Source organism: Lipophrys pholis (genome assembly GCF_963383615.2).
Source record: "Lipophrys pholis genome assembly, chromosome: 20".
NCBI lineage: Eukaryota > Metazoa > Chordata > Actinopteri > Blenniiformes > Blenniidae > Lipophrys > Lipophrys pholis.
The window spans coordinates 16,188,896-16,216,564 of record NC_137648.1 but is presented as its reverse complement, the minus strand read 5'-3'; the positions used below and the strand labels follow the sequence as shown (position 1 = coordinate 16,216,564).

General features: G+C 42.5%; 1 protein-coding gene across 1 annotated transcript in view; it reads right to left on the bottom strand.

The window, feature by feature from the left end:
• Window positions 1–27,669, bottom strand: part of vav3 (vav guanine nucleotide exchange factor 3) — a 93,082-nt gene that overhangs the window by 16,453 nt on the left and 48,960 nt on the right. Inside the window, exons 7-20 of the mRNA XM_080489423.1 lie at window positions 25,604–25,672; window positions 24,411–24,514; window positions 24,128–24,227; window positions 23,791–23,886; window positions 20,007–20,075; window positions 18,677–18,763; window positions 18,471–18,556; window positions 17,742–17,874; window positions 12,423–12,532; window positions 7,890–7,991; window positions 6,183–6,274; window positions 3,845–3,867; window positions 2,745–2,763; window positions 695–825 (exon numbers count right to left, since the gene is read on the bottom strand). Of these exons, the coding sequence (XP_080345549.1) occupies window positions 695–825; window positions 2,745–2,763; window positions 3,845–3,867; window positions 6,183–6,274; window positions 7,890–7,991; window positions 12,423–12,532; window positions 17,742–17,874; window positions 18,471–18,556; window positions 18,677–18,763; window positions 20,007–20,075; window positions 23,791–23,886; window positions 24,128–24,227; window positions 24,411–24,514; window positions 25,604–25,672 (1,221 nt within the window). The remainder of the gene's footprint in view (window positions 1–694; window positions 826–2,744; window positions 2,764–3,844; window positions 3,868–6,182; window positions 6,275–7,889; window positions 7,992–12,422; window positions 12,533–17,741; window positions 17,875–18,470; window positions 18,557–18,676; window positions 18,764–20,006; window positions 20,076–23,790; window positions 23,887–24,127; window positions 24,228–24,410; window positions 24,515–25,603; window positions 25,673–27,669) is intronic.

The following is a 27,669-nucleotide window of genomic DNA, read 5'->3' as shown; positions in this document are numbered from 1 at the left end:
CAGTGACGCTTTTACACGCGGCTAATTGAATACTTTATTTATTTTATCTGTTCTGTATAAGTGTGGGGAGATTTGTGCGCTTTCCTCATTGTGTCTCTGCTCCTGAGCAGTTCATGTCAATAGCAAATCTATTTACAGGCCTGAGGTTAAATCTTTACATCTCGTGTAATTATTATTATGACGGCTCTTGTTGGAGCCGACACACAAAGCAAGCCGGGGACAATACATTTCCAGGGAAAGACTCTCTCTTTCAGTGTGGCTTGAAGCACATGTGCTACACCACATAGCAGTAATTGCTTGCATAAAAACTAGCATGTGGGAGTTTTCCTTCCTTATAACAGGGGCAGTGTTGTGTGTATAATTGTCAGTCGCTGTGTACTAAACTTCTGTCTCGTATGCAGCTTGTTAGCGAAGACTGTTTGACTGCAATGTGCAAATATCATTACATGTCGTCAGGCCGTATAAAATATCCACCGATATAAGAAAACTTATCTGGAAGTGACAAGAAAGTTGATGTATTAAGAAAAAAAAAAAGAGCAATTTATTAAAAGGATGAAGCATGCTGAATAACCCTATTATAAAATACCAGAAAGGTTAGATGAAGTGACCATGAGGGAAATTACAGATTCCGATAAAGCAGGTGCAATTTTTATGGTGTGAAATGAGGGAGTGGAGAGAAGATGTGACCTCTGACCTGCCACCAGGGGCTGTGAAGGTCAGCGCGGATTAATTCAATGATGTCACCCGTCTGGATGCTGAGCGCTGGACCGGCGGTGGGACTCGGCACGCCGAAGTAGTTCCTGATCACCAGCATCTTGGGCAAACCTACGAGTCGGACAAGAGTTTGGTCGTTGTGTTCAAATACAGTGAGCAACAGATGAACCATTGGTTCTAATTCTACAAACAAGCAAGCTTAGAGGCTTAATTTGAGTTTTCAGTGTGAGAAAATGCAGTTTGTAAACAACTATTTGATTCAACAGACTAAAGAACGGCTTTTCTTTCTTTCAGTCTACGCTTTCACTCGTCACACATTTAACTGCACAGGGACATCTCCTGTGAATGCTGAAACCTTTATGTGACCTAAATAATTCTTAATGATTGCAAAGTTTACCGTCCGTTTAAGATTGAAATCCTGCAGAGTACTTTTTTTTTTTTTTGAGGTAGTCAAATAGTTGTAGACACGTGGATGAAAGTTGTGTCTATTAGACCTTTCGAGCTCAGTCGTGCACTCGCATGTGTCCGACCTCTGGTCAAAGAGGGCATGTTTGTGATTCTCGGGGCTCCTCTCGCCTCTGCTAAACTATTCATGGCTCCATTATAGGTGGTAATGAGATGGAGTATACGTGTGTATATACACACACGCACACACAACCCTTGTACTGCCCTTGCAAATCACTGGGACCCATTATTCATTATCATATTACAGATAAGCTACACAGTGCACTCTGGTGCAGAGTGGGCTATTGGACTCCTGGATTAAAAGATAAGCAGGATTAAGCGCCGTTTACTACTTAACAACACGTCCTGACCACTTATTGGGAGGTTTTACGTGAAATTCAATCCAAGTTTTAACTATTATTTCCTATCAGTGTGCATTCGAAAAAGATCCACTCAAACCCACCGTCTGCACACCTTTTCCTCACCAGCTACGTTTCCCGGTACAAGGACTCACTGACTTCATATAGTGGTTGGGATTTGCACGTGCAATAAAAGAATCACCTTTTAATTGGGTCGAATTTGCTTACTGGAAATGACCTCAGTCAGCACTATTTGATTTCAGACAATGGCCAACTTTGATCTCGTTATCCACCAAGAAATCCCTGCAACTGACTTGCAATGTCATTATGAATCGCTCACCCGTGCCAAACAAACAAATCCCAATATGCACAATCTAATAAAATTAACTGGGCATATCTGACTTTGCACCGAGGGGAGATAGTGTTGTGCAGTGTCACAACATGTGGGGAGAAAAAAAATCTAAGAAATTACAAAAATCCAGTGACAATATAAAGAAGGAGGCAAATAACAGAGAAGTCAACAACATTGTATTGAAAGCTAATACATCTATATCTGCCTTGCTCCTCTTTCAGGATCCGTTCCAGTGCTGTGCCACTGTGGCTGGCAGCCTGACGTGTGCGATCCCGCCTGAATAGCACTTCTAAAGACACAGGGCCGTGGAGAATTGAGTCTCGGGGGCATGAATTGCAGTCCTATCCACACAAGGACAAGCCACGTGTTCGTGCACCTTTGAAAATAGACAAAGAGAGCAGCGTTGAAATATTATGAAACGCCAACGGCCGGGGCAATCAAATGCCTATTGATTTTAATGCGTCTTCAGTCAGAAATGATTTTCTCCAGTATAATGGACGGAGGGGTGGAAAAATGAGTGTTGAAGCCAGGTTTATGAGAGATTAAAGGGCCTCGGTGCGGTTCCGCCACACACACAGACACAAAGAGCCGCAGAGGGGGAGAGTTGCATGTAAGTCGTGTTCCCTCGCAGGCGAGTGGAAGGTGAAAGAGGGAAACACAGAGGCTGCACTTACTTTACATGCACACAGAAGCTGAAGTGAGCTTTGAACGTCAAGTGGAAAATGCAATAAATTGCATCTCAATACTTGTTTCTGTTGCTTGCCAACATTTTTTTTTTAAAGGATCTTAGGAGCTCAATGTCTGTGAACACAGATGTTGACTCTGAACGACAAAGAAGTGAGTGTCTGTTCAGGTGCTGCGTTTCAGTGCCTCACCTGGATCTCGATCTTTGCCCTGCAATAACACAAGGATAGTCATATTAAAAAAGGCCCAGGCACGCACAAACAACATGCATACATTTGAAAACATCTGTCTTTTTGTATTCATTAATTACCTCTTTTTGGTCACTAATCATACCTGTGGCCCTAAATGGGGTTACTACACAGCCATTCCCTTCTACCAGCACCTTACCTACTAAATCAAATATAAGACACACACTTACTGCTGCGCACGCACACAGACACCCACACACAGACACACACACACACAGACACGCACACAATTAATATTTTAACCTGACCTACTCTCTCTGACATACAGGCCACATGCTGCTTGCCTTGCATGTATTCATGTCACATGCAGTGACACTATGAGCTGCAGCAGAAATAATTCAGGGTACCAGAGAGCGGCGAGGCTCGTTTTTTCTGCTAAAAAAAAAAGATTTGTTATTTAATGTTGCATAAATATTTCACATAAAGGAAAGAATGCACTGTTTCAGACAACTTTAGCTGGAGGAGAAAGAGAACAGTTTGCAGCATGTGTACTGCATTTCCACCTCAGGCTGAAATAGTGGTGTAATTAGTGCTGACTTCATAATGCTGCATCACTGGGTTTGTATGTACTTTATCTGTGCGTTGCATCATAACAGCTCGTCAACATGTTTTTGCAGGTTTTATATGACAAATTCATAAAAACCCAACTCATTATGTGAATCCAGAAATGGACTATGGAAAGTAGGCCAACAGGCCCTAAATGCCCAGGTTGCATTTACACGAATACAACTTAAAAGAATGGAAGTCCTGCAGTGTAATTTCTTGATCGAGGTGACTTGTGAGCACTGTAGCGGAGAAAGCAGCTTCAGAAACAGCACAGACAACTCAGGGTAAATCTCCCAAAAACATTCTAGTTCCTGGTGTCAGGTGGGGCTGCAGCAACTAAAGTCAATTGGGGTCTCCTTGGCAAATAGCTGCAGGAGAGAGCACTCTTCAAAGTGCAGCGAAGCTTTGGAGAGGAGGCGAACGGCAGGCACAGACAGACAGTACACACATCATCATGGACACACACACACACCAACACACGCTCAGCAGCAGCTTACCTGAGTTCTGACGGAGCCGGAATCTGAAAGAAGTTTGAGAACAGGCATAGTGAATGACGGGTTCGCGGGTGCACGCAAACACTTGCACGCTCTCATCTGTACAAGGCAACACTCCCTCATTAGTGGAGACGGCGGACGCTCGTGTCTGACCGTGGTTCACTTTGTTTTGCTGCGCTGCCACTACCTGACAGCCGCGAAGGAGAAGGTAACGAGGCGGGGGGGGGGGCAGACCTGTGGTTTTTGCTCCACCAGTTTCTTTCATTGGCTCCCTCAGGGATGGGTTACACCTTCCCCCACAAGACACACACACACACACACACACACACACACACACACACACACACACACACACACACACACACACACACACACACACACACACACACACACACACACACACACACACACACACACACACACACACACACACACACACACACACACACACACACACACACACACACTTCATACTCAGGTACAGTACATGCGCAGAGCAATTACAGAAACACACATGCATACCTCCACACACACACGAACACTGGCACGAAGCCACAGACATAAACAAAGTGTACACACACACCCACACACACACCTCTCATTCTCAGCAGGCCTGTTGTTCCTAAAGTGAACTTTGACCTGTTACACAAACACACAGCAAGAGAGCTGATAACGGAGACAAATGCAGGTAAACAACAGCTTATCTTTGACTCTTTCTGACGCACGCACGCACGCACACGCGCACGCGCACACACACACACACACACACACACACACACACACACACACACACACACACACACACACACACACACACACACACACACACACACACACACACACACACACACACACACACACACACACACACACACACACACACACACACACACACACACACACACACACACACACACACACACACACACACACACACACACACACACGCACACACACGCACGCACACACACACACGAGAGCAAACAGAAATCACAACAACACACGCACATGATCCAACAATCCCTGACCCCGTGATTGTGTGTTTGTACAAGCAGTGGAGATTTGCTGGGGTGTACATAGCATTGGTTTATTGTGGAGCTTCTCTTGAGCTCAGCTTTCACATTAGTATTGTATCGTAAGGAAACTTCTCACAATATTTTTCTAAATCAGTACGTTACCAAAATGCCGGCCGAGACCTCATATTACTGCACCAGCAGGAAAGAGAGAGAGTGAGGGGGGGGTGTTACGGAGTGGAGTAATGAGAGGGCAAATTCAAACCAACATCCCAGCCTTCACAGCTTCGCGCTCTGCCGCCGCCGGTGTCGCCTCAATCTACTCGGGAACACACTGTGCCCAGGTGGGCCTGGCAGCGGCGTTATTGCCTCTGCGACCTGATAGCACCATGACAGATGCCAGGTCCAACAGGAGCTGGCAGCTTGCCACGGGGAATACAAACACCCGCTCACGCAACTGCGACAAACCGCATTACCGGCGCGGCGCGTGCAGGCCGGGGCCGGTCGGGCCACCGCAGAGTTTCTCAAGGTGTTGTGCGAACGTGCACTTTTCGAGGCCTCCCGAAAAAACTTCCACAAACAAAAAGTGTAAATTTAGTTTATTTCACCTCTTCACGCTCTCTCGCGACGCACAAAACACACACGCACATTTTTGACGCGCGCACACCGAGAGGACATGTTAGTCTGGTTTCTGACGGCCTTTTTTTCATTCCACATGTCTGAAGTTTCCCTCCGTCTTCTCTCAGAGCTGTCAGAGCTCCTGCACAGGGAGCTGAGTGACAGATACACAACAGGGGCATAATAAAAAAGTCAGGAGTTTCTTAAAACTCCTCAGTAAAGCTACTATTAGGCTTTGGGGATATGTGCAGCGATATGCAGTGACATTGCCTTTACGGTGCTCTGAAGTGTCAAAACCACCCAGGGAAGCGGGGGAGCTTTTGAACGAGTATCTGCAATACCGATCGAATACTTGGATGACCTTGGTTGAGCGAATTAAGGACACGGGAAGTTTTTCTTATTTATTTGGAGCAAGCATCTCATTTTCCCCCCACAAACCTTGTTGAATTTCCTCAGAAATGTCTCCGCCAGGCTTTCTTAAATCACGCCGCGACAAATCTCGCCCGAACCTACGACTCGTCGCAAGACGCTCGTACGTCATGTTTTATGTGGCAGTCTGGGTCGTCTGTCATCAAGTGCCGTAAAAGCTCAATGCTATTTGTGCAATTACATTTAATGTCCTAACAAACGCTTTGTTCAGTGGCAAGTTGTTAAACGGAGAACTGTCGGCGACGAGACGTGCATGATGAGACGCCGTGCAGCAAACGTACCTGTTTTTCCACAGCAGCCGAAGCGACCCAGACATTCTTTATGGGCACCGAGACCGCACTTGGAGCACAAGTAGCCCTGGTTGAAGACGCCCCTGCAGACACAGTAACGGGAGGATTCGAGACAGAGAATGATTGATGGAATAAACAGAGTCGCAGCGGTGCAAACTATGATGAGAATATCAAAATTCGTGCAATGATTATTTTTTTTTTTTTGGGTTGCCATTTGTTGGGGTAAAAATCCTTTCCTGTGAGGTCAGGGGCAGCCTGCGGAGCAGCAGGAAGAGTTAATTAAAGACGGATCCCTTCTGTGATACGATGAGGTTTTACATGAAAAGCATCCGTAATGGTTAAATGAACTACACTAGGACAAGATACTCAACCTGTTGAGTTATAACCTATCTCAGGAGACCAGATCAGTAAAATAGTGCCATAATGACACTTAAATTCAAACTTTTTCTTTATTGTGGTGTCGAGTAGAGGTTTAAAAAAAAAGAAAGAAAAAAAAAAAAGTCTCTACTTTTGCTAAATTTTTTGTAATTAGTGCCAAATTCACTTTTTAATGCTACTTTCTGGAGCAAAATTCAATGAAATGTACAAAAAAAAAAAAGTCTCCTGTAACGGTCACCTCTGGAATGTATGTTTTGATAAACTGACCCTGACAAGCCGTGTTAATAAGTTGATGGGGTTTTTGTTTTGTTGTAATATTTTTCATTTAGCTTGATCATTTCCTGGAGCCTCTTGCGGGCAGGTTTTGGCCCTATTTTTGACACCCCTGTTTAAGTGGGTATTGATGGTTTTTCTCATCAAAGCTGACGTAAAAAGAGTAAAAATGGACACGTGTAATAAGCCAAACAGTCCAGAACTGGCCCAGATCATCTCCGAAACTACTGCTCAACTCGTGGATGTGGTACGGTATCTTTCAACGATGGCCCAAGGAAGGAAAAGCTGTGAAGTGGAAACAGGGTCATGAATCTAAAGCTCATTGTGGGGAGTGAAGATGTTCTTGTGTGATCTGATCCAGATTAAAGTTGACGTTGGTCCACAGAAAAGGTGCAGATGGCCATGATCTTACGGCTGGTCTGTATACATCTTCTAGATCAGCCCGACTGATCCGCCTGACAAGTAACTGAGATGGACAACAGTTTGAGGGAAAAGTGACGCCGTGTTCTGAAAAACAAAACTTTCCTGATATTCTATCCCCCAGAAAAAGGCCGGTAAATCCAACCGTCTGCCTCTGTACATTCACAGCGCAATAATCTCGTCTCCCCCCCCCCCCGACATCCGTCCGTCGCCTTGAAGAGGAAGTGCTGAAGTGTGACAGACACTTTTTCTCACCGTCTTCGCTGGGTGAAACCACTCAGTCGTCCCTGCTGTGAGAGGGACCGCGAGGCGCAGTCCTTCAGGGGCCGATACCATTCAGAAAAATTCAAAAGGAACTTTGTTGTAACTGAGGCATATGTACAGAGGAAGAGAGGAGTCAAGGCTAAGTGACGAATACATTGTTAGGATACACTGGAGAGACACTTTCTTTTTTAAGAAAGTCTGACAGTGGAGTGAAGGGAAAAGGTCTGCATCTCGTCCTCAGTCTTTATGTTGACGGTAGCCTTGAAGGGGGTTTTATTCTGCTCTCTGCTGTGTGTGTGTGTGTGTGTGTGTGTGTGTGTGTGTGTGTGTGTGTGTGTGTCTGAATAATAATCAGCCTCCTACCTCAGTAACATGTGGCAGGAGTTGCAGGAGGTGATTCTTTCAAAGGTATGCATATGGAACTCGTGGAAGTTGTTGGACGCGTTCTCGGGACGGATGTTTGATCTAAACGAAACAAAGCAAAACGTCAAACTGCAAGAAAAAAAAATAAACACACACACACATCAATCTGTGCAAGGTCACTTAACGGAGGATTCAAACGGGGTGTAAAGAAGCCTGTTGGCTTTGAACTTGTAAATAACTCACCTCTGCATGCAGACATCACTTTTTCCTTTACATTTCTGACCTACGACAATCTTAAACACCAACAATCTTCTGAAAGTTCAAACCTGCATAAACCTTTCCTCGACATCCAACAGCTTTGGCTCAGCATGATCAAAACAAAGAACTAAACTCTATACAAACAAAGACTCTCGGCTTCAATTTAACTCAATTTTCACTAATTTCCCGAATGGAAACATGTTTCTCACACGGCTTGTTACCGATTCTAAACGGTTGTATTTTTTTGATGAAAACATCATTTTCAAAGCAAAAACATTTTTTTCGCTCCCGACCAACACTTATAATTGCCGCCAACAAACTCCTCCGTGGCTACAGTAACGTCTCACTGATACACACTCTTTGAAGTGGAGAGGTGTTCTCGGACCCCCCCGGGAAATGGCTCTGTGTGTGTGTGCGTGTGTGTGTGTGTGTGTGTGTGTATGTGTATGTGTGTGTGTGTGTGAACAAAATCAAGAATTCAAATAAAAAGACAGACAGCAAAGAACTGTGTGAGTAGTTCTGTATAGTCAAATGAAAGATGTCCCTCTTTTGTTTGCACTGTTGTTTACTGGAGCTCTTCTTTTTTTTTGCTGAATAAGCACTAACTTGGGCCCTTGGGTACAGACGAGCCAAAACGATTCTTGTCTTTCCTCCGCGCCACACCATGAAAACTACTGAAAATGACGTAGTGCATACGCCAGGCCTGTAGGTGGCGCTGTAACGCTGCCACAGAAATACACCGAAAAAACGGAGAAGACGACACGCAGCATGCAAAAACAGAGAAATCGACCAATCTAACACGGAACCTGTTTTCAGGCTCCTAAAACGCCGCGACGTATGAATGATGGGCCAAAAAAACCGATGCGGTTACACGAAACGGCGTTGTCGTGTGAACGGGGCATTGAGACGGTCAAGCTGGAGGGCGAGGTAATGAGATGAAGGAAAGGGTTGTTTGGTAAAAGAAGGTCAGTTTTAACGTCTCTATTCTGTTTGAGGCCCAACAACACATCAGCTGTTAAAGCAGAACTGAAGCAGCTCTTACGTGGCTTATGTTTAGAACTTGTTTGCATGTTTGTTTGTTGCTGCTTCTACTTGTTCTCATTCAATGATACATTTTTTATTCTTCCAAAGAGCAGTTGTTACGCATGACTGCCGCACTCATATTGCATCGTTGTTGTGGAAATGCTTGAAGTTGGAAAAAAACAAACAAAACAAAAAAAGCGATGACCTGAAAAAAGAGTAAAATACTTCTAACTAATGTAACTTCACCTAAACCTGATTCACAGAGCTCAAATAAGTGGAACCAGTGATTTAAATTTTTTTTCCAAAACACCAACAGAATGATGAGAGGTAGATCTTGTATAGAGGCTTTGAGAATTTATTCCAACTATGACGTTTGTCTTGGTGTTTATATGATCCTCACTTGTGGAACAAAGTTCACAAACACCTGAGGCCTGCTCAAACTGTCGGCTTAATAAAATCAGGGCGGAAAACATTATTATTCGCTGTGGTTTTTAATACATTACTCCTTAAATTTAATTCATTCTCCTGTTTTAGTTGTCTTTTGTCTTTTAAATGCACTTTTATTTTCTTAATATCTTGTTTTATGTCCAAGATTTTAATGTCATTGTATGCACTTATTAGCCTTTGTGAAGCACTTTGAATTGCCTTGTGTGATTAAAGTATTGCTTTGAAATATGAAAAAATTATATTTTCATGTTTGCACAGTGATGTTTATGGTTCTTTTTTGAAAATAAAACCTTAATTTGTTGGCCTTCAATAGTTTTCTGCTTTAATTTCGGCAGTAGATATGCTTCTGGTCCGGGTTATACTTTCAAACTGATTGTATTTGTATATTAATCATGGCACGTTTACTAACCGTGAAAAATATTCACAACAGTGCAAAGAAAACAAAAAAAACATTTCAATAACTGCTCTATAAAAGGTTATAACATCAAAAATAACAATTATACAAACCACTTTACCATATACCTGCAATTTTTTTGTCTGAGTAAAACTTTTGAAGTAACTAGTAACTTTATTCTCAGAGTAATTTTAGTAACTTGCCCAACTCTGCCTCCAGCCTTCCTTTTCGTTCTTTACTTCAGACAGTAAGGTGCAGCTCGATTCTTGTCTCAATACTGTGACAGAATGCAAATTTAAAAGACGTTGAATCCTAGTTGGTGCAGCCTGATCCTGTCTTAAGGTGGCACAGTGAGTCGTGGTTTGATTCCGGTTTGGTTTGGTATCTTTTGGTGAGATTTATGTGCTGGACTGATGGCCTGTCCTGGGTGTCGCCGAACCCTTGACCGTAGGCAGACTCCAGCCTCAGCGAGGACAGTGTTTGCAGGACGGGAAACTCTAAACTCTCAGTCTGGAAACCGGAGATAATCTCACCGTGAGCGGAGACTGCTACATAACCGCTTCATCTCAGTTACCGGCTGCGAGAACAACTGCAACCTATATCGGTTATAAGGCGGCACTGAGTGAGCGTGTGATTCTCCGGCGACGCCTCTCGTTAAATCAGCAACAAACCTCCCATCTTGCCAGTGGGGTATCACACAACACCTCTCACTTCTCACCTCCTGATCGGGCCTGTCAATTCTCTTCAAACTTGTTAATGTTATTTCACAGATTTTCTTAAGGGAAATGGCACCGGTTCGAAAGCACCAGTGTTTTTCACTTTGCGTGTCGCTGCCGCCTCCTCGGGTAGCTCCAACAGGTGGAACCTGAGCCGGACCCAGGGGAGGTTTCCTCGACTCTGGGAACATCCAGCGGGATCGTTTTTGTTTTTAGAAATTATGAGAAAGACAGCAAAACTGTAGGAATGTCTATTTTTGCCCGTTTTCTGAGGACAGATTTGCGTGCAGGTCTCGGTCTCGACGAATTAAGTAATTGGGATTTAGCAGCATCACAGCTTTATTTCATGGTTTGAAATGTGGAAATTGAGTCCTGCCTCACTGCTGGCCCCCCGACTGCAGATGAAACAGGAGCTGCACACGAGCACCACTCACCTTTCTTCTTCAAAAAAAAAAAATTAAGTTTTTTTTTTTTTTTTAATTGTCTTTTCATTTGTCGGTTTAAAACCAGGTCTCATTAACGCGCTTTTTGTCTGTAACATTGTGTTATAAAAAGGGAATAAAACTCAAGGCTGATAGTCATTTCAACAGAAAGAATGATGTCCTCGATTTCACATTGAGGATATTTCTGCTAAAACAAAACGGCTGTTCTTGTGCTCAGGCTACTTAAGACTGTTGAGTGGATCAATTACTCTCAATAAGACGACATGTGATTAAAGTCTCGCTTACACGACAAGTGAAAATGGAAAACTTTTGTTGTGTTTTGGATGTCCATTTTTTTGTTTCGTTAATTTCATTCTTAAGACAAAAGGAAAAGAGAAAATATAAGACTTCAATATGATATGAAGCAAAACAAAAGTACGAATGCCCGTGCACTCCCATTGTTAATGTTTATAGCGTATTGCGTGTGTGGTTCCTTACAGAAACAAGCAACAGCACCTACTCGTGTCCCGACATGAAAACTACATTGTTTTCAGCGTTTCCGTGTTAACACACATTGTTTTCAAGGCAATGCCGTATAAACGTGAAACTTTTCTGAGATGAAAATGCAGAAACGTTCCTCTTTCACTTGAAACGGGGCCTGAGAAGACATGTCAAGTTTCTATCATGGTAAACAATGACATAAACTTGACTTATATTAAGAAATCATGCACCTTTTATTTCATTTTTTTTTAAAGAATGAATTTAACAAACTAAATCAAGAATTAAACAATGAGTAAGTTTATTCCCATTTGAATCTAAAGACATAAACGTCTTGTCATGTAACAAATAAGAATCTACGTAGAGACTTGTCACTTTATTTTCTTCCCTTTTGGAAGCGCTGCCCTTTGTGGTGCAGGTTCACTTTGATGGACATATTAGACTGTTATTCTTCTCGCCTCAGCCAATGACACAGCAGAGTTCTGTCTTGGAACCAGTTTGTCCATCGCGTTGAGTGAGATTTGGATCCGGCCCAGCTCGAGGACTGGTTGATGCAGTCTGGCAACCCGACGCCTGCATTAGATTTACTCCGTGGAGCGCTCTCCAAGAATAAAGTTCAGTGCCATCTCGTTATCGTCTCATCTTTGGTGTCACAGTGTCGTGTCTCTCGTAAATCAATGAGTGGTCTTACTTGAATAACAAGACGGGCCACCGCCGGTGTTTTGATGAGGTGACAAAATGCAGCTGAGACACGGAGACACACACACGCACTCACATAGCCATGCCAAACTGCTCCAGCCACTTCTTTTTCAGCTCTTTGGTCTTGAAGAAGAACTCGAAGCCGTTCTGGCCCTGGTTGTGAGTGAGGTAGAATCCGTACGACCACTGCGAGAAGGGAGAGAAAACACAACGTTTTGGAGAGATGCAATACAACAGTGTTAAATCTAACGAGGGCTTTAGTGGAAGACAAACACAGAGCAGGAGGGAGCGGGAGCTGAGTGAGACGGGATGCAAGGGGGACAGATGGAGACAAAGAGATGCAAAATGAAAGCGGGGACGCCTCGGGGAGAGCGAACACAAAGGCTGAAGGGTTGGAGGGCCCAAGGACCGACAGACGAAGAAGAAACAGCGAGGCAGAGCGGGAAGAGGAGGAGAAAAGGAGTGCAGGCTCGCTGTGTCACGTCACTGCTGGGCATCAGACAGCAAGCAGCGAGTGGGCCGGTAATCAGCTACCATTATCCACTTCAGAGGCTAAATATTAGTCCATTAGCCTCCGTGTCAACACAGGCGTCTGTTTTCAGACAGCAAAACGGAGCAGATGCTTAGGAGATGCACTTTTTTTTTTTTTTTTTTAATGGCTCCTCGTTGTGGTTTTTGAACTTCTAGCTCTCAGCTCTGAAGGCTCAAAAAAAAAAAAGCCCCAAAAAAAAACAAGGCGAGCTCACGGGGCTGTCAGCGAAGCGCCGCGGCTCAGCTTTTCTACTGAATGACAAGAGAAAAGAAAAGCAGCGATCTACAGAGCCATTCCCAGCGGACGGCAAGACTTACACTCAGCAAAGATATCATCTAGCACACCAATTTGTAAAGAGAGGGAGGAGTGTTTGTCTGTCTTTCTGTCAGGTTTCATCCTTGTGCTCAGGCGGTCTCTGGCATTTAAAAGGATCACAGATTGATAACAGGAAGCGTTTCTTTGAGAACCCTCCCAAAATATACAATAATCATGCTTTATATCGCACCTTTTTTGAAGGCGATGTGCACAAGTGAAACACACCATCTGATCCAAAAACACTGTCAAACCAGTATGGTTACATTAATAATGGATTTTATAGAAACGTTGACACATTCATCAGAAGGGCAACGTTCAGCCTCCCTTTAGCCTCTTTAGACTATTTTCCCTCTACATGAAGGGAATATAAAAGTTGCTGCTGTGCTGAAAGCTTTTATTGCTGCCTCCCTAACATAGCCACCTCCATCATTTCTAACATAAATATGTACTAAAGAAAAAGAAAAAAACTGCATTACATCTATCATGTCAAAAGTGAATGACATCAAACTGGCTGCAACCTTCATAAAAAACAACCATATAAACCCATATGGGTCTAAGTCTACTAATGCCTGCTATTTACAGGCCACATTATTACCCAAATCATTGTTTCTTGGCACGCCTTGGATATCATTCCTCATTATGATTGGCAATATTTTTCCCCACTTGGCACTTAGTATTCAATGTGTGTATGTGTGTAGTCGGGCCCAAAGCGAGGTTTAATGATAACACCATCTGGGATGGGAGTCAGACTCTTCTCACCCGACACTGTTTCTCCCACTGCTGCTAAAATGAACACGACAATGCAAAACATGTGCTGGAACAGGCATGTACCAAATTATTTAAGACTCCTTTCTGTTGATTATTTCCTTGTTTGTGTTACGAGCTGGCAGGCGGCGTCTGCGCGGCGGGACATTTAAAGGCAGCGGTGGGGCAGAGGGGGTTGTTGCAGGTGCTTAGAAAAACACTGCGAGTTCACTCCATTTTCTCAGAATTTTATGAACCTGCGTTTATCTGATAAATTGTTATGACTGCTCATTATGCGGGAGTAGAGCTGTTAATTGGTTTGTCAGGAGTCCAGCACGGTTTTCGAGCGGTTGCTGACTCAGTCATGAAGAGGCAATAATGGGCCTAATGGCGCACGACTGGCCTCCATTAAAGCCGACTGGTTTGTTATGTGCCATGCTGGGTTTTGTTCGTTTCATTTTAAGACCTGTTAATACCCAACTTTTCTTAATGGGTCAGTGCTAAAATGTAAATAAACACATATTTTATTCACAACATGGCATACTTGTAAATTGTACAGGGGAAAGGCTAGAAAAATAAGTGGCAAAATATGTAAGATGTCAAAAAAAAAAAAAAAAAGTTCCTTCGTTAGGACGATCATCAAATGACTTTGCAAATCTGGAGGAATCTCTGTGCACAACAGGGACAAGGCCAAAGTCAGGATTAGATGCTGGCTGTTGTATAGCCCTCGGGCGGCGCTGCATAAAAAATCAGCCACGAATCTGCACTGGAAACCACTGAATGGTCTTCGTAACACCTCCAGATATAATTGCCTGGGAACTCGGTTCATCCACAAATGCAAGTCAAAGCTGTATCGTGCGCAGAGGAAGCCACATGTGAACGCCATCCAAAGGGGGGGAAATAAATAAATAAATAAATAAAGGCTGCTATCTTCTCTGTGCCAAAGCTCATTTCAAATGGAAAACTGAATACATTTTTGTGGACAAGACGGCATCTTAGATGGTGTGGGTTTGCATTTGTATTCATGGTGTGGGCAGATTAAGCAACTGAAAGGCAACTATTAATGATGAAAAGTATTTAGAGCTTTTTAGGTCATGGTTTTACACATCTCAACAAGACGACACAAAACTCAATGTGCCTGCGGTGTTCACCTTCATCCTCTACTAAGACTTAGGCAACAGATCAAATCCAAGATATTTTTGTCTTAAGCATCAATTTCTGAATTTTATTTAGATGTCACAGGCACACAGTTTTGATCCCAACTTTAAATAGAAGAATCGGGTTACACCTACACCTAGTGCGGGTAATTTATTCATGACGGGACAAAACACACCAATACACACACACACACATTCACACCCGTGGGCCATTAAAAGGTCAACAATTCACCTTATACCCACCTTGGACTGTGGGACTAAACCCAGTCACATGATGAGAGCGTGCAAGCCATGCAGAAAGACAGTCGATCTCAGAATCGAACTGGGCATTTTCTCATTGTGAGCCAATAGTGCTAACCACTACACGCACAATTGAGAGTATTTTCTTTTTTTGCAGAATGTATCATATTACTTTTACATGTGGTAAAGTTACTGCAGCCATAAAAGTAAAGCACTGAATAAACTCACTGCTCCCCTCAAGTCCCGCTTGTACGGAGTGTGCGGCGTACAGCCTCAGGTAAAATTAAATGTCATCCAAAGCCCGTCATAAAATCACTGCAAATCACAGCTTAAAGTGGGTTATTGCTTCCTGGAAATGATAACACGCCATAAAATTAAAAGTTGAACGTTGGAGACGTATTTTCTTCTCCAGTTAACGAGACGAATCCGCGCGGATTCAAACCGACTCCCCACCCAATCGGTCCTGACAAAAGAAATATCTTTATCAGAATTAGAAACTAAAGTTGGGGGGGGGGTTGGAAAAAAGCAGAGGTGGGAATCACATTTCCCTGACAGCTGTGGAAAAAAAAAAAAAAAAATAGCCTGGGAGGTGTTAGCAGCAGAAATAAGCTGCTCGGCTGACTTTTCTTCACTGGATTAAAATTCAAGCCCCATGTTTTCATTGTTCCCCCATTTTTGTGTCCATCATAATAAAGAAGCCGAAAATGTGTCTAGACAGTTATGTGCAATTGAGCGCGGTCTGAGAGGCTGGCAGGGAAAAAAAAACAACCCAAAAAAATCCCAACACACCCTGTCAGTGTTGTTTTCTTTCTGACATCAGCTTGATTTAATTGAGGCTAATGTTTGCACAAGTCTGAGGTAAAACATCATCACTGTGGCCTCGCCAAATGTGCTATTGAGTTACTCTCTTGGAACCAAAAATGAAATGTTCACTGAGAGATGTGCTGCCATTGCCAGAAAGATAGGGGGGGGAAAAAAATTAATAAAAAAAAACCAGGTTCATGAGAAAATGTGCCAAAATCTTTTCCAAGGTGAGAGCCAGATCTGAAAGTTGAAAAACGTGTACCTTGGCAGGTACATGTTGGAGGATGAATACACCTGGGACACTCACTCCTGCACTGTGCATAGTGGGGGGGGGGGGGGGGGGGGGGGGGGGGGGGGGGGTTCCAAACCTGCATATTGGATTCTTCATGACTTTCCATCATGGAAACTTGAACACTTCTACGCAGCACCAATTCGGCGTTGTTTTTTTTCTACTTGTTTTTTTTGTCTGTATAGCACGACGGGATCGACTTCTGTGAGGCGAGAGATCTCTAAAAGTCTTATATTTGCTCCGTCACCTTCTCAGATCTGTCATTAAATCGCCTGCCGTGCACCTCGAGATACTCTAGAAACACAAGAGCCCAGATTTTCCGAACAGAAGAGGCACTGAAGAAACGGTGTGTTAGGTAACTGCATTACTGTAGGAACAATGCAACGCTCTGTCAACCTGCAACAAAGCTGACACTGGCGCTATCTGAACCGTTACACCCAGTAATTAAAGGAGCTGGTGAGTTACCATGCCACTAAACTCTTGTATACTTAAATGGTCCTGGACAACAGCTTCACAAAAACTGTTTCACTGGAACAATGATGATTTAAGTGACAAATATTAAAATTAGATGAATCACATGTAGATGAGTTTACCTTCATGAAATCTATTTGAAAGTTGGCAGTTTATCTCGACTGTTTTGTTGCTGCTTCTTTCAGTTTTCATGAGTCAAAAATCCAGATTTTGGAGCATCTTCCTCCCACTGAGCGGTGGAATTTCCACTTATTAGACAGACAGCAATGGCCACACGGTGGCGCAATAAGGGAGAGAATATAAAGTAACGCAAGTAGCAAGTAACTTCGTTACCTTCGCCAACGAAGGTTGGGAGGAAGGTTATGCGTTTGTCTGCGTGTGTTTATCGGTTTGTATGTATGTATGTATGTATGTATGTATGTATGTATGTATGTATGTATGATTTTTACCAACTTTTCGCAAAAAACTATTAACCCAAATTCCGAGAAATCTTCAGGGATGATTAGTCATCATCCAAGGACCAATCGATTAGAGTTTGGAACGTTGACGGCTAACCGTTTCTGAATAAATCCACAAAAACTGCAGAAAAAACCTCCCATACAATATCTCATGAGAGGCACCTCATGGGGGAGATTAAAGGAGATCAGCGTCTGTTGCCATGGAGACACACTGGCGGGCTGCAGCTGCCGTTAGCTGAAGGTCAGCGCTCTACCGACTACCTGTTCTGGTTTGGAAAGTGTCTTCATTTCGTCTAAAGAGGCGTTTAAGCAGCTCTTTCCGGATTTCCGTTACACGAAGACATTTAGATGACGGAGTACAGACATAAACCGTATCTGGACCAACCTTGCGGTTCTCCTTGTCCGATGTGGGGTTGTTGGTGATCTTGAAGAGGTGCAGGTCGATCACTTCCTTCATTTCGTAGTTGTCTCCTCGCCGCTTACAAACAATCACGGCGGCATCAAAGAGGAAGATGTGCCTGGAGGTTTGAAACACCAGTCAAACAAATCAAGCCAAATTACATAGAAACATGAATACTAAATGTGCATCGTGTTTAATGTGGTCAAGGAAAAGAAGAGAACTAATTAATCAGAGTTTATCCTGAACTCCGTGTGCTCAAAATAAATCCTCTTTCGGATGTACGCTGTGCTTCTGCACACCGTGTGATAGCTCTACGGATGGTTAGGCTTGTTTGAAAGTACAGCAGACAGTTCATAAAGGTAGCCGGCATGTGTTTTGGCAAACACAACCTTGGAGACGGAGGAAGGCCGGACTAACAATACAATATCCGCGTGATGGAAAGGTGAGAATTCACATCCACACGTGAAGACGGCCGCAAATGCAATGTCATCTGTGATCCTGAAGGAAGCGCGCATCAGCTCGATGCCAAACCGTCACGCGGGCGCTGCGGACGGACTGTCTGAGGCGCGATGCACCTGCAGTTCCTTGATATTGTGCAGAAGTGTTGGTTGCAGCAGCGCTGACGTCTGCTCAGGCAGCTTTCCAGCAACAACCCATGATTGGAGTTCAGCTCCGAGTCATTTCGTCGAGCCGCCTGTCAGCCCGACATCTCACCTGTCCTGTTTGGCTCGTTTGTCCACCGAGGCCACCCGTACCTCCCCGTCACCTTTGGGTCTCCCGTAGTTACTCAGAGGTTGATTCTGCACCAGAGGAGGAAAGAGGAAGAGTCTGCTTTCAAACGGGCAGAAAGAGAGGCTTTTTTTTTTTTTTTTTTTTTTATCCCACCAAAAGATATCAGCCTCTCATTATTTGCAGCTTACCAGGTTTTCAATGGATTTTTGATACTGATCTATTTCTCGCAGCGTCTCATTGTCCCTCTTGACCTCATTAACGTACTGAGCCAAGTCCTGCACACACACACACACACACACACACACACACACACACGTACACCAGAAAATCACGTTATTGAATTGGGTTAAACACAGTACAGCATGCTGAGCTTTGTTCCAAGATATGTAAGCTTTTATGCGTTTCTTATTAATTAATAAGAGATATAATACAGATTGGATTAAAGAGAAGATTCGCAGCTTTCAGCTTTTTAAAAGAGGCACAACGTCAGATTTAACTCTGGCCTCTGTTGCATACGAGGTGGGCATTTTGAGCCGCTTTAGCACGAGCCGGTACTTTTCGTTGCTTCTCTCTGGTTTTTATTTTTGGGTGGGAGCTGCAGTCGTCCACATTGGATCCACTGAGTAACTTGCTCATCACAAAGAATATCCCAGTGTGTCGTGGTCAAGGCCTTCCGTCATTGTTGTGTGAATTGTGTTAATTCCTTGCAGATTAAACTTATATTGCAAGACTTGACATGTTGGAAAAATGGAAGACTTTTAGCAGGTCTTTGAGATGAAATGATACCTGTGGTTTTGTCTCAATCAGTTTGATTTTTAACATTGTACTGAAAACGTAAAAAACAAATATCACTGTAGCCTTAAATATATTTCCTAAATTATATGGTCAAATGCAGAAAATGCATTTAGCATCCCGTTAGGGATTAAAAAACTGTCGAGATGCAGTCACGCAAAGGAAATCTATATTAATGAACACTTTCACAAAATAGTTTCTCTTCAACATTTACGTTAATTTCAGAATATATATATGATGATTTTGTGTTTATTGTCCAATTTATATCGAGTGATGCCAAAATGAAAAACTCCAAACGAAAATCTACGCATTGGGTACTTGGTTAAATCTGGAGTTGGTTTTCTGCACAAATCTTTTCAATTCTAGTCATTCCATCCAAATGTCCATCAGCAAAGTACAAACAAGAATCCATCCACTCGTTACTCCCAGTTCGTTGAAGTTCGGACGGATACTGGAGAGACGATTTACATGGACGCCTTTGTGTTGAGGGATTAACCTGGAGCGCCTGCGGAGATCATACCATGGCTTTGGGAGAATATGCAAAACGTCACACAAAGTTGTGTCGCATTGTCATTCATCCGGGGCGAAGCTTGTGAGATGAATATCTTGACATACGTGTGCACTTCACACAGGTCATGAGTTCATTACGCACGACTTCTATTCCCAGATGGATTGACTCAAAGTCGGGAGGAGACGAAAACGGAACCGGGAGATTTGTCGCCGTACCTTCATCGCATCCAGTGCCGTGCGCAGATTAGTCTTGTCGGTGGCGTCGTGCGTGTGTTTCACCAGCTCCTGTTGGACAAACCGCACGCAAAGCTCAGAAGAATGCAAAGAGGAAGAAGAAGAAGAAGAAGAAGGCTGTCAATCATAAAACAAAAGGCGCATTGGAAAATTCATGAGCACGGTTATCCTCCTGCACGCATCCGCCTCGGCCATAATGCAGCAGGTGAACTTAAGGCTGTGGCTTTAGATATGAAATGAAAAAACGCCGGTCCTGAAATAAATCAGATACCGTGTATGTGTGTGCACTCATCTATTGCAGGTGTGTGTGTGTGTATCTGAAATTGCTTGCCAGTACCTAACTGCAGCGTAAACAAGACATCTAGACCCCAGCAGTGGAGGATAAGGAAGGATGCCATGCATGTCCTTCATACAAGCGCGCACACACACACACACACACACACACACACACACACACACACACACACAAACGCACACGGACATTTCTACACACTGAGCCGCTGAGGGAGATATATACGTCTGCTTGGCACCGCTCAAATCCCCAGTGTCAGTCAAGCTCAACCTGGGCATTATTATCACTAGCAAGACGACAGAGGCCTATTTATCAAGCCTTGCTCCAGCCTCCACACCTCCACACCTCCACACCTCCACCCAGATACAGAGGAAGGGAGCGGCCGTGCTGATAGCCGGCACCGTACATGATGGACTCATCGAGGGAACCGCGGTGCCGCAGGTTCATGGGGGGGTGGGGGAATGATGAGCGTAGAAAGAACGGAGGATTGATGACCCCCCCCCTCCCAAAAAAAAGAGAGAGAGAAAGAAACGGCAAAAAGAGAGGCACTCGGGGAGTGGAGGAAGTGACAAGACATTAGTCGCACAGATTCAGGCTGTCACCACACGGGGGAAAGTAACCCACAGGATGCTTTATTCAGCGCAGCTCGCCATCACACACCTGGTCCGCAGGGATCCGGGGCCCATGTTGACACAACTGAAACACTTAGTTCCCGCGGATATTTTGTCCCTTAACTTTTGGTGGCGCATTTGTTTTTAATGCAATCATTACAGGGGGCGAGAGCAGAAGGTTAGGGGACGCCTATGGCTCATGAAACAATAGGAATCAGCACATTTCTGCCCAGAGAAAATGAATAAATGAGCATAATAATGTGAGGCCGTGTGTGCGGCATTCATCGAGAACCCCTAATTGCAATGTCTATGATCATGTGCATCATATTACAGGTACACAGAACAGAACGATTTTAACAAGCTTTTCAAAAACAGTGGGTGTAAAATGTTCCTTAGGGAAAAGAGACTTAATTAGAAATGTGTAAAAAGTAGTTTTCATGCTTTGTCTTGTAACTGAAGGCAAGCTTTTTTTTTTTGGAAAATGTTAATATTATTCTCACATATTCTCTCCTCTTTCTTTTTATTTTTGAATTTAATGTTTTGTTTTTCCATTGCTCTTCATCTTGATCACGTGACTAGATGGGAGAGGATAAGCATCTTCATCCAACTGCATTTTAAAGTTGTCATCGATGAACACAGTGGTTGTACATTTTCATCCAAAAGACCTTAATGTTGACTTGTTATATTTCGAAGTTCCGACTTTTAGTTTCTGACTAAGATTTTATCCCAAACTTTTGATGTGTTTTTTGTGTGTTTGAAATGGAAATAATCCAAATCCAAATATATGAAATGTCTCCTAACTGTATCTATTCGCTCTGGCTCAACTGAAAACACATAAATGATGAATTCACACTTTCTGCATCAACAGGTACATCATAGAAAAAGTGTAATCAAAACATAAAAAAGATTTCCTTTCCCATACTTTAATTCAGACTGTGACGTTTTTGATTTATCAGACGCAAACTAAAACACTTTTCATTTTTGTTTTCGGTGACTTATTTTAGTGATGAAAACCAGAAACACAGTACCTCAAACAATATTTCATAAGATCAGAACTTAATCTTAAAATAGAAAACCAAAACAGTCAACCCTTTTCATGAGAGTAAAAGTAACTTAAATCACAATTAAACTTTTTAATGACATTTAACATGGCGAGGTTTCATCAATTAGAACCTACATGAATCAAAAGAGATGGTTCTCACCTTCATTTCTTCAGTGGAAATCAAGTTTGGCATTTCTTTTCGTTGCATTAAAAAGTCCAGTCACCCTGCACAGGCTGCTGTATATGTACATACATACAGCAGATCTCCTCCACAGACTGACTAAACCTAATTAGGCATCTGGTATTTGTCCTGATTTACAACTTTTACTCTGTTAAAAATTCATGCCGTTGTATCCAATTTTGAATAATGAGAAGATAATTGGGTGTTATACAGTACAGTGAGCAGTCAATTCAGGATTTATTACAAGAGAAAAAGGTTCAGTGGGACATTCTGGATGATTAAATTGTTCCATTTGGGGATGTTTCCTCTCACAGAGGCACATTAGTAGCTTCTCTCTAAGTTTGTCCTGAGTTGCCGTCACTTCAGTAATGCTTATCTCTGTTTTTGTCTCTGTGCTTGTTTGCCCCTGTTTCAGTTCGTTATCTACTTTCTTTGAACTGCTCCTTGACCGTCTCGATCAGATTACAGTAATGTGTGTGTTTTTTTTGGCGGGCAGTCATAAAGAAGTTGCAGAAACCCTCACAGCCTGAAGCAAGAGGCCAGGGAGGAGAGAAACGTGGTCAACACTGCCCCTGGTGGACGAACGGAGAACAGAAACTCTCTGATGGGACTCATGTCATTCACTGAGAGTCATCTATGAAGTTGAAGAAGTCAGTGTCGTTTGTAATATAATCTAAAATGACAGCACTGACATCACTTCCCACTGTGTATTGAGAGATTTGCTGGAAATGTGGGATGAGAGATAAATACGGACAGTTCGATTATACAGCTCGTTTCACACGGTGGAGCCAAAATAGTGATATCAAGCAAGAGTCACTTTTCAGGTTTTGAGCAATTAAAATATCATTTTAACTTTTGAACTTTTAAATGTCTTTCATATTTAGAATGTATTAATGGAGGTGCATGTATGTGTACGACTGATTCACTCAGCTGAAGTTATTTTGAAACGGATAGGTGTTATTTTGATCTGTTTCTATGGAATCGTTCATTATCTGCTCCCACAAGGGGAATACAACGTAGAGCAATCATGCAAAACTCTGCATAACACCTATTTTTGACAGAAAGAAACTAATGAATGAGTGACGATGAGAAGAGACAGCAGCAGAGAAAACACATGCACGCAGCAGCAAACAGGCCTTATAAAGTAAAGCCAATGTTATTTAGAGGACTGGAAGGTAGGCTCACAAGAGATCAGGAGGAGACAGCAGCTCTTAATTAAAAACAAAATATATTAACGTTTTAGCTTTAATTGCTCTGTTGTTATTCAGAAAGCAGCATGCCTCATCCTTAGGTAGTTCATGACAAACTGATAAGTTACACTGTTTTTCTGCTAACAACTAAAACGACACACACTAATATAAAAACAATCTAATCTATGTGAACTAGTAGGAATCATTGTCACCCCTGGAAGATGCAATGAAACTGCTTAGCGGCAACCTCAACAGTATCGAGTATATTTAAACACATATTAACGGTGCCAGTATCAGTATCAATGTTGATATCAATTATCTGTTGAATGTATATATGAAGTGAAAACCCAGTTTTGTTTCACATTTGACCTTTAACCAGAGTTGTCAACACACAAGGTAAATAATAGGGCGACCTTGATCCTCAGAACAGCAGAGGTTGGAGCGGAGTACCTGCAGGAGGAGGTGGTATTTCAAGACTCGCTGCATAGGAACCACCAGCAGATCCCTCAGTGTGAACTTGCCGTAGTTTGCTCTTTTTGAACATTCCTGCAAAAACACAGAAAAAAACACCATACACTATATATATATATAAACCATGCTGAGAACACTGTGTTTCCCCCGACTTCCAGGAACAAAAAGCTTCACTGTAAATCCTGCTGTCAGCTGCAGCAGCACCATCATCCCCTGCAATGCCTCGGGCGCACACTTGAGGGCATGCTCCGACCGCTCTGGGAGACTGCCCATTTATTCGTTCATCCTTTATTGAAGGCGGCAGGGATTCATTTACCTCGAGCTTCATGCGTACGTCCTCTCTGTTTTTGCAGATGTCATCGAGGGTGGCGATGGCCGTCTCCACGTGGCTGCAGTACTTCCCATAGATCAACAACCTGCGATTTATCAACACTTCATGAGCTAAAAAGGTTTTAAAAAGAGATTATTTCACGTTTGTCTATTAAACTGCTCACAGGCTGTATGAAGAAAATTCAAAATGTTTGTGATGTCTGATCTTATCGGGAGAAAATATCTTTACAAATCTGACTAGAAGAAATGGTTGGATGACAGATGTGTACCTTTGTTTGAACGTGGTGAAGATCTGGTGAAGGTTCTGGGCACTTCTGTGGTGGACCGAGTCCTGGATCTCCACCAGCAAATCCTTGTGGACTTTAACAAGGTCCTAAAAACATTCAGCAAAGTCCAGTTCAGCTCATACAACTTTATCTCTCCCACAAGGAGCAATTCATTGATCGCTTTCCGGTGTACATTTATATTAATGAATGCATTCAATCAATCAATAAATAGCCAATAATTGAATCCGCCACCTGTCAAGGAAACAATTAGGTCTCTTAGGTCATCTTCTTGATATAAATCCTATTGAAATATGTAAGAAAATAGTATCATAAAAATGGGGAGGTAAAACAGAAGTACTCTGTCTAATACTACACATATCTCATTCAAATGTAACCAGTTCTGTTCACTAAAAAATGTAGTTGATCACAGTCACTTAAATATTGTGACTGAAACATTAATTATTATTTGGGAAAGGAAATCTTACATTTATTGATTCAGATAGCAGGTCGAAGGTGTGGACAGACACACTCAGAAAAGAATCCCATTGATAAAAAGGGGATGAATTATTTAGAGCTACGAACAGACCAGAGCTGCTGTGGCTCCACGTGGATGTTTATCACAGTTTGTCATTTTCCTGCTCAGGATCAATGAGGCTTTGTTCCTCCGGTAAACAAGAGTTTAGAGAAATACTGACACTGCGAATGCTAAGAGCTGGTCATAAAATACCAGCCTGTATGCTACGGTTTCACCAAGGACTGAAGTGAACAAGCCCACTAAACTTTCAGTTACTGAAAATAAGTGAAAGTTTATAACAGTAATCAATGACTGATTTATACTGTGTTACGGCTGTGCAGTGCTCCTTACTTCTTTAAGGTTATACACCATTATATAAACTTTAGTCAATCATCTACCCAATGTGAAGCATGTGAAGGTTTGAATTCAGTTGAAAGGGCTTTTACAAAGTGTCACGCTTTAACTACATTTGATTCATTGTGAATGGAATTTGTCCATTTACAAAGTGGAGCCATGTTTGTTACAGAAATACCCAGAGGAAGTTGTGTTCAGCCTTTACAGGTTTAATTATACTTTTTTTTTTTCTTTTTTTTTTTTTGAACGTACATCCTTTAGTGGAAAATTCCACTCAAAGGACAATTTGGTGACCCTGAGTCGACCGCAGCCAACGACTGAGACTTACCGGAATATTCACAAATACCTTGTCCAACTCGGCCACGGATAAAAACATGGTGAGGGGTGTCATAAAGTGCTGCGGGAAGGAGAGAGAATGAAAGAGAATGAAGCTCGTTCGTCTCCAGTAAGAGTGGGAAAGTCATTTTGTGCGAGCTGCGATTATATTATTGGGGGGTGGGGGGGTGGGGAGGGGGTCGCAAAGAGCTGCAGTCAGCGAAAACAAGGAGGACTGTCTGGGTCACGACAATAATCTCATTTTCAGAGTTTGCAATTTAATGATTTCCTCTCTGAAAGCTCCCACCACACAGTCACCTCTACATCTCAAAGGAGCGGGCGGGCGCAAACTGAATTCCACCAGCCACTTCATATCGAAAGTCATCTACTGAGACACTCCGCTGGGAAATCAGGCGAGGCCTTTTTGCAGGAGTGAACGTACACAAGAGGGAGAAAAAGAGTAGCTGCAACTGTGGGGGCGAGGGCGGTGGAGGGGGTAAGAAATGGGAGTCGTACCCAGGCCTGTGAAAGTGCAGGGTAAGGTGGAAAACACAGAGGACGAAAGGTCTTTTCCACGAGTTCTGCTCTTCCAGGGATTACTCTTTCCCCAATGCTAATTTCAAAAGTAGAAACTTTTTCCACCTCGCTTCATTTTATTTTTTTTTACGCCCAATGCAGGTACTTTACAGAGTCCGCTCTCGGCTTGCGGGTGATGAGAAGGCCAAATTTAATTCCAGGAGTTAATTTACGATGGGAAGTCAAAAGGTTATTTAACCTCACAAAGTTTTGTTTCACTTTTTATAGCAACTTATTATGAGAGTCAATCTGGCTTTTTCCTGCTTACTGGGGTCGACACGGGGAGTCATTACAACTGGTCCGTTTTTATGTGGTGAATGAATTTTGTGCCAAAGGAGGGATTCAAACACACGGTTCCAAATCTCAAAGTCAAGACTTTACCCAATGTGCCACCAGGGGGAGTCCTATCAACTATAATTCCATGAAGAGCAGCCACTGCTGTCACTCTCCTGTGCTAGTCAAATGGATTTTTAATATTATTATTAATAATAATAATAAGAAGAATAAGAATAAGAATAAGAATAAGAATAAGAATAAGAATAAGAATAAGAATAATAATCAATACATGCCTACAAAACAAGTAGTCAAAATTTCATCAGAAATTTTCGGTTTTGTTTTAACTACCTTGGTTTAAAATGTAATAATTAAAATGTTTATTAATATAAAAACATACTGTACAGTTCATTTCCAATACTTTGTTGAGCTATTAGTTACCTTACAAATATAACTTTCATAAAAGACATAAAAATGGCTATTTGAAGAAATGAGCACTAATTGTTTGGTATTTTTTTTTATTTTCTTTCACCTAAGAATGGACAATCTGTGAAAAATGCCCAAATACAAGAAACCCAAAGATGTGCAAACCACCGGACACAATACACTGTGTATAATTGTTGTTTGTGACAAATAAAGGACTTGACTCGACATCCTGCAAAGAGAAGCTCTTTTCAAGTCAAGAACAACGAAAATTAAAAAGCACTTGACAATTTTAAAGTTTCCCGTGCACGTCTATCCAATAAACATCTGACTAAGTTGCTCTGGAGGCTCATTGAGAGGAAGCAGCCGACCCCAGCAGAGGGAGCTGTGTCCTCCTCCTCCTCACCCTGCACATTGTTGATGGCCATGGTTTGTGCAGTTTAGCCCCCCGAATTGTTCTGTGTGGACCCGCGAATTTCTGACTGGTGCAGTACCACCTGGACCATCATTCTGTCCTCTATTCATCTGTGCATTTTTGTCCCTCTGTGCATTTTATTTTCCACATTGTCATAAAAAAAAAGATCCATTAATACCAAGATATTTAGGAGAAAAAAATTTAAATAAAATAATATATATATATATAAATATATATATATATATATATATATATATATTATTGTCGTGACAAAGCAAAACTTTTCACTTCTCATACTTTTGATATGTTTACCGTTTCCATGACAACAAAGGTCAAGTATCTCTAGTTTCTACTGTGAATAAAAATGGCTGCTTGCTGTCCAATAATTACAG